At 42.3% G+C, this 14,586-nt stretch overlaps 1 protein-coding gene across 1 annotated transcript; it reads right to left on the bottom strand.

Annotated features, from left to right (window-relative positions):
- Positions 1–8,506: 8,506 nt before the first annotated feature.
- On the bottom strand, positions 8,507–9,236 carry LOC147075644 (uncharacterized). The gene is made up of 2 exons (XM_085942359.1): positions 8,612–9,236; positions 8,507–8,523 (listed from the first exon to the last, which is right to left on the bottom strand). Exons 1-2 carry the CDS (start codon positions 9,234–9,236, stop codon positions 8,507–8,509), a joined length of 642 nt encoding a protein of 213 aa, XP_085798485.1.
- Between the last annotated feature and the right edge of the window lie 5,350 nt (positions 9,237–14,586).

Genomic DNA, 14,586 nt, shown 5'->3' with positions numbered 1-14,586 from the left:
TGCTCAAGGAACCGGGTGGAAGTTACCTGGACTCCAAAGTCAAAATGAATAGGTAGGTAATAAGAGTTTTATTGGTAGGTAAAACTCCTTTCATTATTCGAATTTGATTTTGAAGTCCTTGAGATAGGTATCTGTTTGTTATCACCTGGTGTTGGGTATGCCAAACTCATGCATTGTGACAATGATCCCTTGATGTCGTATCGTCCATGGTGCCGTTCAGTGTATTAGGTTGAATATAGAAGTCACTGGGTTCTTTTCCCCTTCTGGTGGTGGTGTCCATCGTTGTCTGGTAGTAGTCGTGAAATGTCGACTCACTACGCCGGTTACCTCGATATCATATCAGTGATCGATGGCAAAACCTGATATGTGCACTTTCCTTAATTGTGCAGGAGAGCTGTTTTAAATTTAGAGATTGTTTGAATCTTTCTGGCGAATATGTCTTTTGAAAATAATATAATGTAACTATGTATACGAAATGAGTTTAAGATATAGAATAAGTATTTCAAAGTTTTGATTCTCCACGTTTGGTAGAAAAAAAGATTTTCCAGATTTGCCAAGTTATCACGTTTTGCCATCTTATGTTCCAATATGTTGTAATTATATGGTAAAGTAAACTAACATGATATGTGAGGTAATTGGATAATAAAACTTCAAAAAATAGCTTAAAAATATAAATATGTTTAAGCTTGACACTAATTAAAACTGTTACATAGGTACATATTGATACAGACATTGGCATCAAATATTTTCAGAAGGTTGCAAAAATAATTCCTAATGAGAATTTTCCGTTCCATGAAATAATATGAATTCAATATTAGGTATGTTCTTACAGGTAGATATACTAATATAAAGAAACGATTAATTCATTATATTTTTTTTTTAAATTTTAATCCTTAACAATATCCTCTACGTCTGCATTGCCATCAAAGCCATCTAATTTTTAACAACTTATTACCTTCTTTATGTAATTTGCGATGAATTTGTGAATTTTTAAGTAGTTTGCAAAAGCAAATAATGTATTTTGGGACATTTTTATCACTACAAACGGCTTCCGATCTCTGGCCACTCTTATAAATTGGAATCAATCCCGGAGTACCATATTTTTTAAGTTCTTGTCGTCAACCTTTTTTTGCTATCTCTATTCTTGAATGGTCACTATCACATTCGAGTCTAGTATGGTAGGATAGAAGAAATTTTTGGTCAATCAGCTTCTTCACCGAGGTATTTTTTATAATGCATAAGTAAACATACATGCCACATTAATATTTCTGTTCTGTCCATCTGCAGCATCTGAGTATGTGACAACGTGTTTGATTTCAGGTGAAAGATTCATGATTTTCTTAAATACACATGATGCGATGTCATTAGAACCTCTCCACCGGTTGACTCGTGCCACATTAAAACCTTCGGAGAATTCTTGAGAAGACCATTCTCTAATAATTAAATTGTACACAAACAATAATCTATTATAGTACCTACACAATGTTTGTGGATAATACCAGACATGGTAGAACCTGTTGTAAACAACTATAACTAGTTGGTTTGATCTTTCCTTAGCTGTCGTTTTATCTCCTAATTTACTGTAGTGCATCAATGAAATGTGCATTGTGTTGTTTGGAGATTTTATTCATTGCCTTTTTGATAGATATACAACGCTTACGAAGGTCTTCTCTTATCTTCCTTCGGAGGGTTTTGCAAAGTGATGAGAACTCAATATCGTTTTGTGCCTGTCTATCGCTCTTGATTTTCCTTCTCTGCTCCATAAGATTCAATGTTGCCTTCGAAAGCTTGGTGGGAGGTGTGACTTCCGAGCTTTTTACGCCTGTTTTTTCTGCACATTGTAGAATGATATTCGTTATATCCTCCGCGTTGGATAGGGAAACGGTTTCGTTCTCATCTAAGAAAGCCGATAGCGCATTTTTGAGTTCATCTTGGAATTCAGTATTGTTCTGCAGGTTTATGCGAGCATTTGACTTCTTCTGCAGTTTGGATCTTTCTGATTTCACGTTCAATCTTATCTTACATCTCACCATCCGGTGATCGCTGCCGGTGTTAAGCCGATTGATCACCTTACAGTTTAAAAACGTATTTTCTGTCACTGAGGATGTAATCGATTTCACTGGTTCTTCCTGACGGGCTTCTCCACGTCCATTTACGTGTAGGTTTATGTTGAAAAAAGGAATTCATGATGTGAAGATTGTTGGTTTCAGCAAACTCCACAAGCATGTCCCCTCTACCATCCCTTGAGCCATGTTCGAAATGTCCGACCGCTACGTCATCTCTTTGGTATGATCCAATACGTGCATTGAAATCTCCCATTATGATGTTGAAGTGGCATTTACTTTTATTTTTCAAAGATGTTATTTCCTCGTAAAACTCTTCCACTTTTCATCAGGATAGCTCTGTGTCGGAGCATATATCTACTTGCAAAATCTGAATCCGGTACCTAGCATTGATTTGAGTATCACGCTTGCGACCCTGTCAGAAATGCAGTTGAATTCGACTATGCGGTCTTTCCAGGTTTTGTTGACAATACATCCAACACCGCTCATGCGTCCTTCATCGGTTCCTTTGTAATACAGCACATGTCCGCTTTGTAAAGTGATAATTGATGATGATTCAATGTAAACCTCATACAATCAATTGTGAAAACAGGCAGAAGTTTAAGCAAAAACAAGCAATGCTTGTCGATAGGAAAACGTCAAATCACAGCACTAAAAGCAAAAGATGGTTCTATCATCAGAAATTGGGAACATTTGTTAAGCCGAGTTGAAGAGTTCTACAGCAATCTCTACAGTAATGACACTGACAATACGACTATAGACTTAGATCTTCAGAGAAATGGAAATTCGGAAGACCATACTCCCGAAATCACATCCTGGGAAGTAACAAATGCTTTAAATTACATGAAAAGTGGAAAAGCCCCCGGGGAAGATGGTCTAACTATAGATATCCTCAAACAAGCGGGAAAGGATGCAAATGAAGTACTTGCACAATTGTTCACAGCCTGCTATGCAAAGAGGATGTCTCAGAGGCATGGAAAAATGCCAGCATTGTCATTCTTCACAAAAAAGGTGGCAGACCTAGCAAATTATTGTCCAAATGGTCAGAAGAGACTGAACTGTCGAGCCGTGCGGACGTGTTTTTGCATCGCTATTATTTCGCTTTCGTTATCTTCAATTTTGACCCTGCTATTCACAAGTTTTTGATCCCGTTTCTTCACTAATACCTTCGCCTGCCCTTGGAATACGATTTTTGAAACTTTTGTGTGTTTTCCCCTTGGACTTTCCCGGGAATTGTGACTTTTAATTCGTTTAATAATAGTTACCTAATTATTGTAACAATAATATTTATTGTGCGATAAATTGTGTTTGAGTGAGTAACGTGTGACGAGTGTTACCTAGCGCCATGCTCAACCACAAAGGGGACTCCATGCAAGTGGAAGGAATGTCCTCTAGGAAGCGGAAGTCGGACGTGGCTGAGGGTATTGGTGACCCCCAGCAGGCCCCCAAGGTCAAGGATAAAAGGCCTGATAAAGAAAAAGAGAAAGACAAGCAGAGCGCTTCCACTTCAAAGGGCAAGGGCGTTAAGTCAAGGGCTGGTTCAGCCTCAGCATCTTGCAAGGAGATCAGTCCCGTGGCTTTGAGTATTCTCTCTGAGTCTCAGAAGAGTGCATCCAGGGCGACGATTGCCATCAAGAGGGCGCTTGCCACCCTCGAGAAGGACAGTCGTATTGCCAGAGCAATCGTGAACGCAGTAGCCGCGGAGCTTGAGATGGCAATCACTGAAACGTGGGCCATGGCGATAGAGCTGAAGGCGCACAAGGAAATTGTGAAGGATCGTGCCTCCTTAACGAGAGCCATCATCCAGGCTCCTTCTAATGCTCCTCCCAGGGCTCTTTGGAGTGACGTAACCCGTAGAGAGGCTCAACCAACTAGAGCCTCCGAATGGCCACCAGTTTCTCCGAAAACTGTCGCCAGGCCGGGGGTGATGTTTTATCCGACTAAGGAGGGCCAAGAATCGACTGCCATAAAGGAAGCGGTCATGAAAACTATAGTGCCTGAAACTTTGGGAGTGCACATCACCGGGGTACGCAAGATCCAGGGAGGCGGGATCATCGTGCATCCCAAAAGTGACGACGATGCTAAGCGGCTCACGGCTGCCCCTGGGCTGACTGAGGCCGGCTTAAAGGCCCAAGTCGCGGGGAGAAAGCTTCCCCGCGTCATAATTTTGAATGTACCCATTGAGACGACAGAAGAGCAGCTCAAGGAGGCAATCATAAACAATACCCAGGAGGCGCCTGGCTTTGCATCTGAGGGTTACGCTGGAACCAAACTGAGCCCCAAGGCGGGACCGAAGACCGAACGTTGTCATATGATAATGTCGATCCCGGGAAAGGCTCGAGAGGCGCTGCTTAATGATGGCAGACTTTTCATGGGGTGGAATTCGTTCCCTGTGCGTGACTTTTGTGGAGTTGCGGCCTTTACTAAATTCGCCAGAGCGTACAGGGCGGGACACTCTCGACTCCCCTTGCGACTCTTCAAATTAAAGTCACTCTGATAATTGCCATATAAATTAACATCATGCATTCGCACTTCGGTGTAAGGATGCATCACCAGTCCCGTGCGGCTCTGCTCGGGACAAAATGAGGGCTTAAATTCTTTGATCTGGCACACGTAAGGGTTATGTTTATGTTTTATGTAAGGCATATACATAACGGGAGCGGAGGTGGGAGTTTTACACACCATGTCAAATAAGTCTACTCCCTATTCTTTACAAGACGTTCACAAAAATTATCTCAAACCGTCTGCAAAATGTACTAGACGAGAACCAACCGAGAGAACAAGCCGGATTTAGAGGAGGATACAGCACTATGGACCATATCCAAGTCGTTAGAGAAATCATAGAGCGGTGCCAGGAATACAAACTGCCACTATGCATGGGTTTATAGACTATGAGAAGGCGTTTGATTCGATAAAGAAATATTCAATACCCGACGCACTCAGAAAACAAGGAATCCCTGGGCGCTATATAAATATTTTCAATAATATATACAGTAGCGCAACAGCATCTGTCAATCTCCATAAACCATCGCGCAGATTTCCTATCAGCAAAGGAGTCCGACAAGGTGATACAATCTCACCTAAACTATTTACAGCTACCCTTGGAGACTTATTCAGGCAACTTGACTGGAATGACAAAGGGATCCCCATAAATGGAGAATATCTGAGTCATCTGCGCTTTGCCGATGACATAGTAATTTTCTCGCAAGACTCAGAAGACCTCCAAAGCAGAATGCAGGAACTCGCTGAAGTATGCAACAAAGTAGGTTTGAAAATAAATGTAACAAAGACGAAAGTCATGTTCAACTGCTTTGCAGGCCAAAAAAAGATCCTCACCAATGGCACTCAGCTCGAACAGGTGAAAAGCTACATCTATCTGGGACAACAAGTGTCTATAGATGGATCTATATTTGATGAAATTGTTCGCAGAGTAATGCTAGGCTGGAGTGCCTTTGGCCACCTGAATAATATCTTCAAAAGTGACCTTCCACTGTACCTAAAGCGCAAAGTGTTCAACCTGTGTGTGCTTCCCGTGATCACATATGCGTGTGAAACATGGACCCTAAGTAAAAGAGAGATCCAGAAACCGCACAACGTGGTATGGAGAGGTGCATGCTGGGCATAACGCGAAAGGACAAAAAGAGGAATGAGTGGATAAGGAAGCAGACAAGGGTTTGCGATGTAATAGAGTTTATTAAAAGCCTTAAATGGAGATGGGCTGGACACATAGCTCAAAGAAGAGACAATCGTTGGACAAATCTAGTCATCCAGTGGTATCCAAGAAGTACAAAACGTCCGCAAGGTAGACCTAGAGGCCGCTGGATCGATGAAATGATAAAGTACTGCGAAAGTACGTGGCAACGCAATGCACAGGACCGAGAGAAGTGGAAGCAGCTTGAAGAGGCCTTCATCCAGCAGTGGATAGATTCAGGCTGATGATGATGATGATATAACGTTTACATGTAATATATTCATCGCCTTATGTATCTAAATAAGGTTTATTGAATTTGAAACACTTAATGGCTCTCGTGTTTTGGACGCTTTCTTATAAATGACTCAATCTGGACTTGTTCATCAACCAATTTGTTTTTTTTGTGGATTTCTTCCTCTTAAATCTTATCCATGAAAGCCAGCTGGCGATGAATTTGTCAGAATAAATTATTGTTGTAGTATCTGTAGTACCACTAACTGATGTTTCAGGATCAGATTCGACGGATTTTTCTGGGCAATTAATTCTTACACCGACTTCCAGATCATTATTTGCACCTGATGGTATATAGAGAGAGAGGTATTTGTAAAACTACGTTACCTATGAGAGTATTCCTCTAGTAGATTTATTAGGGTTTTATTTATCCTGCTGGTTCTTCGTTCTGCGTTAGTTCCAACCATCTTCTCATCTTATAATACTTACCATGATAAAATATCGGATGGCAAAATCACAGTATTGGCAGATATTATGTTTTGTCATATTATACATTTCACTCAAACTTTCGAAACGAAATATGGCAAAATGAGATATTTTGCTTTAGTTATAAGCTATGTCAACTTTCGAAAATCAACATTTTGGGGATGTAACAAAATGCCAACGCTCATAACTCCAATACTAGTGGGTCTACGATATATTGGGGTTTGCCATCTTATAGATCTCAACGAGATGAGTCTGGACTGAATATAGTGGTAACTCAATTTCGTCAAAAAGTCGAATTATCAGGTTTTGTCATCTGATCACTGATAATAATATATTCTATCCTGTATTTTTATAACCAATTTAAGGAGGCCACCGCTAAGCGGACACTGCCAAGTGGTTCTTGTACCCCTACTTTTGACAATACTGACCTTATTTAATTTCCCATGACTGCCTAGTGGCCGGTTTTAGGGACCCTCTTGATATAAATAAACCCTTCCTCCCTCCTTGGGTTTGACACGCAAACGAGTTTCCGTAACCAGCATACTGGGTCAATGTTCTGACATGTGGAAGTGCTTTGCTTCCATCCGGATTATCGATGCTTGGCGGTATCTGTCTTTGCGCAAACACTTGCCGTAGAATTATGTGGCCACATTTATCCACCAATCCATCGTCTACTACAGTGCTCCCAACCTTTCCTCACCCACAGCACACTAAAGTAAGGTCTTCCCGAAATTCCGCGGCACACAACACGTAAATCAATTTATACACCAAAACATGGACCCCACATACTCTAAAATAGCGTTTTTTAAATGGTGTTAGCGATAAAATGAATGGTATTGATTGTATGTTCAGCAATTTTTTGTATTTATTAATACATCCACTTGAATAATTATTACTTATTTACTTACTTAAATACTTCACGTACCTACTAAACGCCGCGCAGTTAAGGGTAAGCTCTACAGAATTGCCCTTGAGAATTGAAAATATGATTTTTTTATATGTGGTCCGGAATTGTTGGTCTACTAGCAATATACAAAGGTCTTTTTTTTTCCTAGATGCCTTTATGGATACCTCGCATTTACTATCGAGGTTTCTTAAGGACTTTGGCACGCAAACTACTCTACTTGATGCTAGTCAAATGAAAATTGTGCCGGCTGAGATAATATGCCTTATTGAAAACTGTTCTTCTACCCGCATCGGGTATTGCTAATTTGAATTCGGCCAGGGCCTATGAAACCGCCTTGCAAAAACCCTGGAAAATTCTTAGTAGCGCAAGGCGGAGGTGATTCTGATGAATATTTTGTCGTATTCATTGGGAACTGAGGACTGCGATTTGTAGTCGAGTTTTTTCCCGTGGTAAAAGAAATGTCGCATAGGACTGATATTCTGAGCATATACTTATCCTATCTTATATGATTGCAGTCACTGGATCTGAAAGGCATGAATCATCTTTACATGTCACCATTTATTATTTTTATTCTTTTTATTACATCAACACAGAAATTAAAAAGTGCATCTCTTCCGGCCTCGTTTGCCATCGTCCCCGGAAGGTCTCGAATGTCCGCATCTGCCATATGTAATAAAAAGTTCAGGTTGTGCCGCTCCTTGCTAAAGATTTGACAATCTAGGAGTAAATGTAGGACGTCCTGGTCGCTTCCGTCGTCGCATGGACACTTTCCATCAGGTGTTATTTTAAACCGGTGCCGGTATGCTCGCATGACTCCGTGACCTGTAAGAATCTGAGTCATCTCAAAACAAAGCCCATTATGCACCCTGACGTCTCGTGCTGCTAAAATTGAAGGTAAAAGCTTTCGGGTCAACTCCCCTGTCGATGAGTTTATGTATCGTGAGTTCCATTCGTTTTTCACCATATCTGAAATTGTAATTTTCGCGTAGCTCAGAGGAAATTTGTCATAAGATATCGTGGTCTTGGGTTCAGAGGGACCATGCCGAGCCAATTTGTCAGCTCTTTCATTTCCTTCTATCCCGGTGTGTCCCCTTATCCACTTGAAGTGCACCTCGGGGTGGCGCCGTTTCAGTATTGCGGACTCGCTGTGAATAGAAAAGACAATCGGATTAGTAGACAAGGGATCTCCAATTGCTTGGATTGAGCTTTTGAAGTCCGAATAAATACAAATACTATGGTTTTCGGTGAGCTTTCGTTGGATTGGATCTGAGCCTGCCCACTCCAGAGCGCATTGGATGGCATAGAGTTCGGCCTGCATTACCGTACAATAGCTGGCAAGGCGGTACTTACGAGCCGCTATCTCACCGCCATTAATGTATGCCACAAACCCTGCACCAGTACCGCCATCAATTTTGCTCCCATCCGTGAAAATCGACATGTTATTGCATTCGTTGCTTTCCAACGTTGAAGGATAAGAAACCACTTCAGAAAATAGTCTAGCCGGGTGTGGCAGCCTTCTATAGTCCACCGGTTTTTCGTAAAGCCTGTCGTCAGGCAGAAAACCTGCGAGGCCCTCCTCGCCCTTCTTAGCTCTGCAAATGAGAGCGATTTGTTTCAAACGTAAATCTAGAGGCATAACTCCTGCTAGAGCTTGCGTTGAATTGAGCGAAGCCGTTCGGTGAGCTCTGCATATTCGTATCGCTAGTGCTCGCTGAACCGTATTGAGTTTTTTTGCTATGTTTTTCCGTTTGGCAGCTTCATACCATATGCTGGCCGCATACGTGATCATAAGCTCAATAGCACAAGTGTAGAGAATTCGAAGAGCTTCAGAAGATACACCCCATGTAGGTTTGGCCATTCTTGCTAGTTTGAGCGAAGTCACCGCTGCTCTTTTGCAGATGCTGTCCGCGTGCTTTGACCAATTTAGTTTGTCATCGATTACTACACCTAAAAGTTTAAAATCCCTAGAAAAAGATAGAGGTTGCCCATTCATCACCAGCGAAGGCGGAGAGACGCGCCTCCTAGTAAAGAATAAGGCCTTCGTTTTCTCCGCGGAGAAAGACAGTTTGACCTTCCTTCCTCAGACCTCGACGCTCTCCAGCACGCTGTTAGTCATGGTTTCTAGAGAACCAAGTTCTTTGGATTCCATAATCAGCAATACATCATCAGCAAAGGCCTGTGCGTGTACACCTTCAGGAAACGGCATAGAGAGAAGATCGTCGAGAACTATGTTCCACAGTACAGGGCCGCAAGACGAGCCTTGTATGCATCCCTTTGATGTCTCTTTGGTAGCAGATGCTCCAGCATATTCGACGAAGACTTCTCGGTCGGATAGACAGTTTTTGATGAACCTGAAAATGTTAGCGGGACAATTTTTGGATTTCAACTGTTGAAGAAGATATGGCCACCTCAATAATAATATTGGGTTATAATAATAATATACCCGTAGATATATCAATAGTATGTTTGCTACGATATCCACCCAAGTTATCAGTATGTACTTGCACAGGTTTGATTAAAAACTATGATGAAATTAATATTTTACAAATATTATATTATTTTGACAGCCCTGTTTTCTGATCAGTGGACACGTGCAGGTGTTTATCAAATAATAATGTAAGATTGTCGACAATAATAATAATGTAGAAGGTCGACAATAATAATAATAATGTTTTTTTAAATAAAATCTCCGATGATTAGTGATTTTTGCCAAAAGATCGATTTAAATTAACGTGCTTACGACGCCGAGGTCCATTTTATACTAAATTATATTTGAATACCGAGCTCGAGCTCTTCAGCCCCCCTTAACACGTACTGTGACACCCCCGTATGGTCCCCATTTGGGTGTGTCTTTGTGTACCTGGAGACGCCCGAATCGGTATCAAAGCCAACAAATAATAACGGCTGATTGCGAAAATAATTAAATAATGTATAATACCACTAATAAATAATATCTGACCGGCAACATTGTCCAAAAAAAAAACACGTATGGCAACGTCGCATTGTGCACAGCTCGCGAGTCCAACGGTTTTTTTTTTGGCGCTGAGATCGCGACAAGCAGCAAAATCGCGAACGCGTACATTTTGCGCTCCGTAGAATTAAATGATAAAAAATGTAACCATATAGTATACATTAACACCAAATAAACCTCGTCGTTTCCGAAACCATTCCAGTGTGTCAATTATCCACCTTCATCTCAAATACAGACGATAAAAAAGAAAACTAAAAATAAAAGTGACAGTTGAGAAAAATTCACACACACACGCAAAATGGAGGGGAGTGATAAGTGGCGCCCAACGTGGGGCTACGCTTCTTGATTTTGATCGTCTGGAATCAAGAAGCAGGTGGAATTTCTTTCACCCGGACACACAACCCTGAGATCCAAACACCGGAATAGGAAACGGCGAGGAAGAAACATCCAGAGGCTTGCCTCTGGTGGCGCTCAACAAAGTATAATAATAAGCAGTAGAAAGAGGATGCTGCCAAAGCCAAGCCAGTGAAGAAAAGAGCAGAAACACCCGGATTGCGAAGTCATGGCTCCCGATGTACTCCCGACCAACTGCATCCGCCAGCGAACTTGGCCCACGGACGAGTGTATCGGGCAAGACCCTGGCTCCAACGAGGGAAAACGGCATCAAATGCCCTGCATCATCAGCCGCTTGAGCCCTCTTCGTCAACAGCAGCGTGTCTGTGAGCCTTGCAATCAGCCCTGGCCCAGATGCACCATGATGAAGAGAGCTACAAAGCGGCCTTCTTCAGCTGAGCAAAGCAGCCTCCATCAGCGGAAAGCAGCCAAGCAGCATCCTCAGCCATTAGCATCATAGATTAGTTAGTTTTAAGTGTTTTGTGTTTGGAAGCGATGTATATTAAGTTATTTCAGTGCTCGAAGTGGAAAATTTTACAACCCGGAGCAGTTGTATGAGGCAGAATGGCATTCCGGTCCATTTCGGGCCCTGATATATTTTTTAAATTATTTTTATAAACTCTAAAGCCATTTTAAGTATAAAATTAAGTTTTCGCATATTATATTAGTATAATATCAGTGCAGTGCGTGTAATTCGATAGCCGCGGCAGGGCAAGCGAGCAAAAAAGGGGGTCAAGTAATGCGCCGGTATGCACTTTCGTGAGGGATCGACTGATTTTCGGACGGTCGCTGTTGGGAAAGCTGGCTGCGACGTCCTCTCTCAGCATCCGCCCGTACGGTAGGCCTGGGAGCCGCGAACCACTACGCCCACAAAGCGGCGTAGTGCTGCATCCGAAACTCTCTGGTTGCCGACGGTCCGAGGGTGTTGAGAGGGCTGGGCGCGACGCCCTCCTCTCTCAGCAGCTTTACGGTGGGCCCGGGAACCGCGAACCACTATGCTACAGTGCTGCATCCGAGTCTCTCCGGCCGCCGACGTACCGGTGGGGCTTCGATCCTTCAACGTCTAGAGACGCAACCACCCCTTATCAAGCCACCGCACTGTCCAGTTACACACGCTATCGTAATCAGCCCTTAGTTGGCCCGACCCCATTCGGGCCTTTCCAGAGAGGTGCGCTTGTGACACCCCCGTATGGTCCCCATTTGGGTGTGTCTTTGTGTACCTGGAGACGCCCGAATCGGTATCAAAGCCAACAAATAATAACGGCTGATTGCGAAAATAATTAAATAATGTATAATACCACTAATAAATAATATCTGACCGGCAACATTGTCCAAAAAAAAAACACGTATGGCAACGTCGCATTGTGCACAGCTCGCGAGTCCAACGGTTTTTTTTTTGGCGCTGAGATCGCGACAAGCAGCAAAATCGCGAACGCGTACATTTTGCGCTCCGTAGAATTAAATGATAAAAAATGTAACCATATAGTATACATTAACACCAAATAAACCTCGTCGTTTCCGAAACCATTCCAGTGTGTCAATTATCCACCTTCATCCCAAATACAGACGATAAAAAAGAAAACTAAAAATAAAAGTGACAGTTGAGAAAAATTCACACACACACGCAAAATGGAGGGGAGTGATAGTACATAGTGTTGTCTCACTAAGTTTTTGTTTTGTTTTATTATTTCTTTGAAACAAAATGACTGAAATTACTGAATGAACCAATATTATAATCAAACAAAGTGCTCGTATCGAAAAACTTATGAATAAAGTGGAAAGAATTGAGGAATTCCTCAAAATAAATTCATTAAAATTAAATAATGTAACTCCCAGTGACTCAAATACAGTGAATACCAAAGAGATTAGGATGAGTCCAATCTCTTTGGTGAATACAATGTGTACTTTGCCAGTAATTAAACCCGTCGCTATTAGTGATAATACGGCAAAACCAATTAGCACGGCCAGTTCAAAAACAACGACGGTTGAAACGCGCGCGCAAAGCAAGCGCCGAGCATCGACAAAACAACAAATCGATGCAAATTCAAAAAATGCCGCGTTAGAACGATTGCGTCCTGGAAAGGAAAAATATCCTGCACTCGGGGTTATCCCAGCAGTCGTCTCAGGAGAGGACTCCTCATCGTCAGCCGAGGCCTCACGACCGAAACCACCAGCTGAAGATTTACCTACGCCTGGGATTGTTGATGGATGGGCCAACGTTGTACGGAAGCGGCGTTTCGCGGTTCGGGGAAACCTCGCTGGACGAGCGAAAACTGTTGTGAAGCAGTATCATATCTGCCCGCTTCACAGAGATACAACAACGGCTGATGTTTTAATCTATTTAAATAGGTTGTGTACCGCTGATTTCACAGTCGTGAAAATTAAATCAAGGGGGGACTACGCATTATCATGGTATGGTTTTAGGTTGGTTATATGTATGGAAGGATTTAATGTAGGAGTAAGGAATAGGTATGGATATGGGAGGTGGGTAGGATTGTATGGATAGGAAGGGAATTGGAAGGGAAGTATGTAGGCAGGTGCGCCTGGGTATGGTGCGTGGAGATGGGATAGGATAGGGATAGGATGGGGATAGCATGAGACTCGGGTAAAGATGCAGGGTCGTGGATAGATTTACTTTACCTCTTAGACCCCAGCTACCTGTCCGGTTACTATACTCATTCGTGTGATGTTCCTAGATTAATGAAAAACATAATAAATAAGGAATTAAAATGATGATCTCGGTTTGAGCGCCACTCTATGATGATGCATAGAGACAATAGTGATAAGGATAATTAAATAAAAAACAAGTAGAGAAATTTCAACAAATGTATAATTAATGAATGAGTTTACCTTGCGGGCGACATTGTATAAAATTGTATAATTATTTATCAAATGAATTCGAGCGCCTAACGCGATATAATATTCAGACATAGGTAGAATTAAAATCAAAAGCTAGTTCGGTGGACCGTAACATAAAAGAACAAAAATCAATACCAAATACAAAAAATAAGCTCTTCAGTTTCCATTGCGGTCCTCGAACGTGCCGGGTCCATGGGGGTACCTTAGATCTCCTGGCCTGTTGGGGACGTCCTTCAGTGGGCCTTCATCAACGTCTCCAAAACGTCAGGACATCAAGGCCATGTGCCCCGGTTCCCGGGACTTGGAACTCGAGAAACACGTCTGCTTCGCTTGAAGGCTAAAAACTGAGAGACTCCTCGCCGCTCGCCTTTCTGTTCTCAAGCCGCTTTTATGTTTTTAGTGCCGGAAATAGTTCGACGAACTGCGTACGAACTATCCGGCGTGCTCCTGTCCATTTTTTGCGTAGTGTTGTCAACATAGAAATAGTGTGTCATGAAAATAACATGACAGCATCCTTCAAGGTAGGTATCCCTTCTGATGTCACGGACACTGTTTTGAGGGCGGATAACTGGCCACGCCACTCATTCATAAAAGAATGGGTGTAGAGAGTGGAAACTCCACGGTTGTCGGTTAGCTGACTTCGGAGCAGTCACTGTTCAGATAAACTGTTTTTTTTTACATCAGAATGTTCGCGGCTTGAAGACAAAATCTGTGGAATTTTTGAACGGTGTATTAGCTGACGACTATGACATCATAGCGTTAACTTAAACGTGGTTTAATGACAGTGTTTTCAGCCGTGAATATTTTGGTGGTGATTATGCTGTCTTTAGAAGAGATCGAGACTCCGGAACAGGCAGGGAGGAGGCTGCCTCCTGGGAGTTAAGTTAGAAATATGAAAGGGTTGCAGGCCGAACGTTTTTGTATTTTGGAGACTTCTAACGGGGACCTTTGGGTTAAACTAACCTGTAACGGAGAAACTGTCTAC

The sequence above is a fragment of the Rhyacophila brunnea genome, unplaced genomic scaffold (genome assembly GCF_057557595.1).
Source record: "Rhyacophila brunnea isolate RB1 unplaced genomic scaffold, BYU_Rbru_1.0 scaffold_14, whole genome shotgun sequence".
Lineage (NCBI taxonomy): Eukaryota > Metazoa > Arthropoda > Insecta > Trichoptera > Rhyacophilidae > Rhyacophila > Rhyacophila brunnea.
Note: the sequence above shows the minus strand (reverse complement) of the source record. Positions and strands in the feature narration are given on the sequence as shown.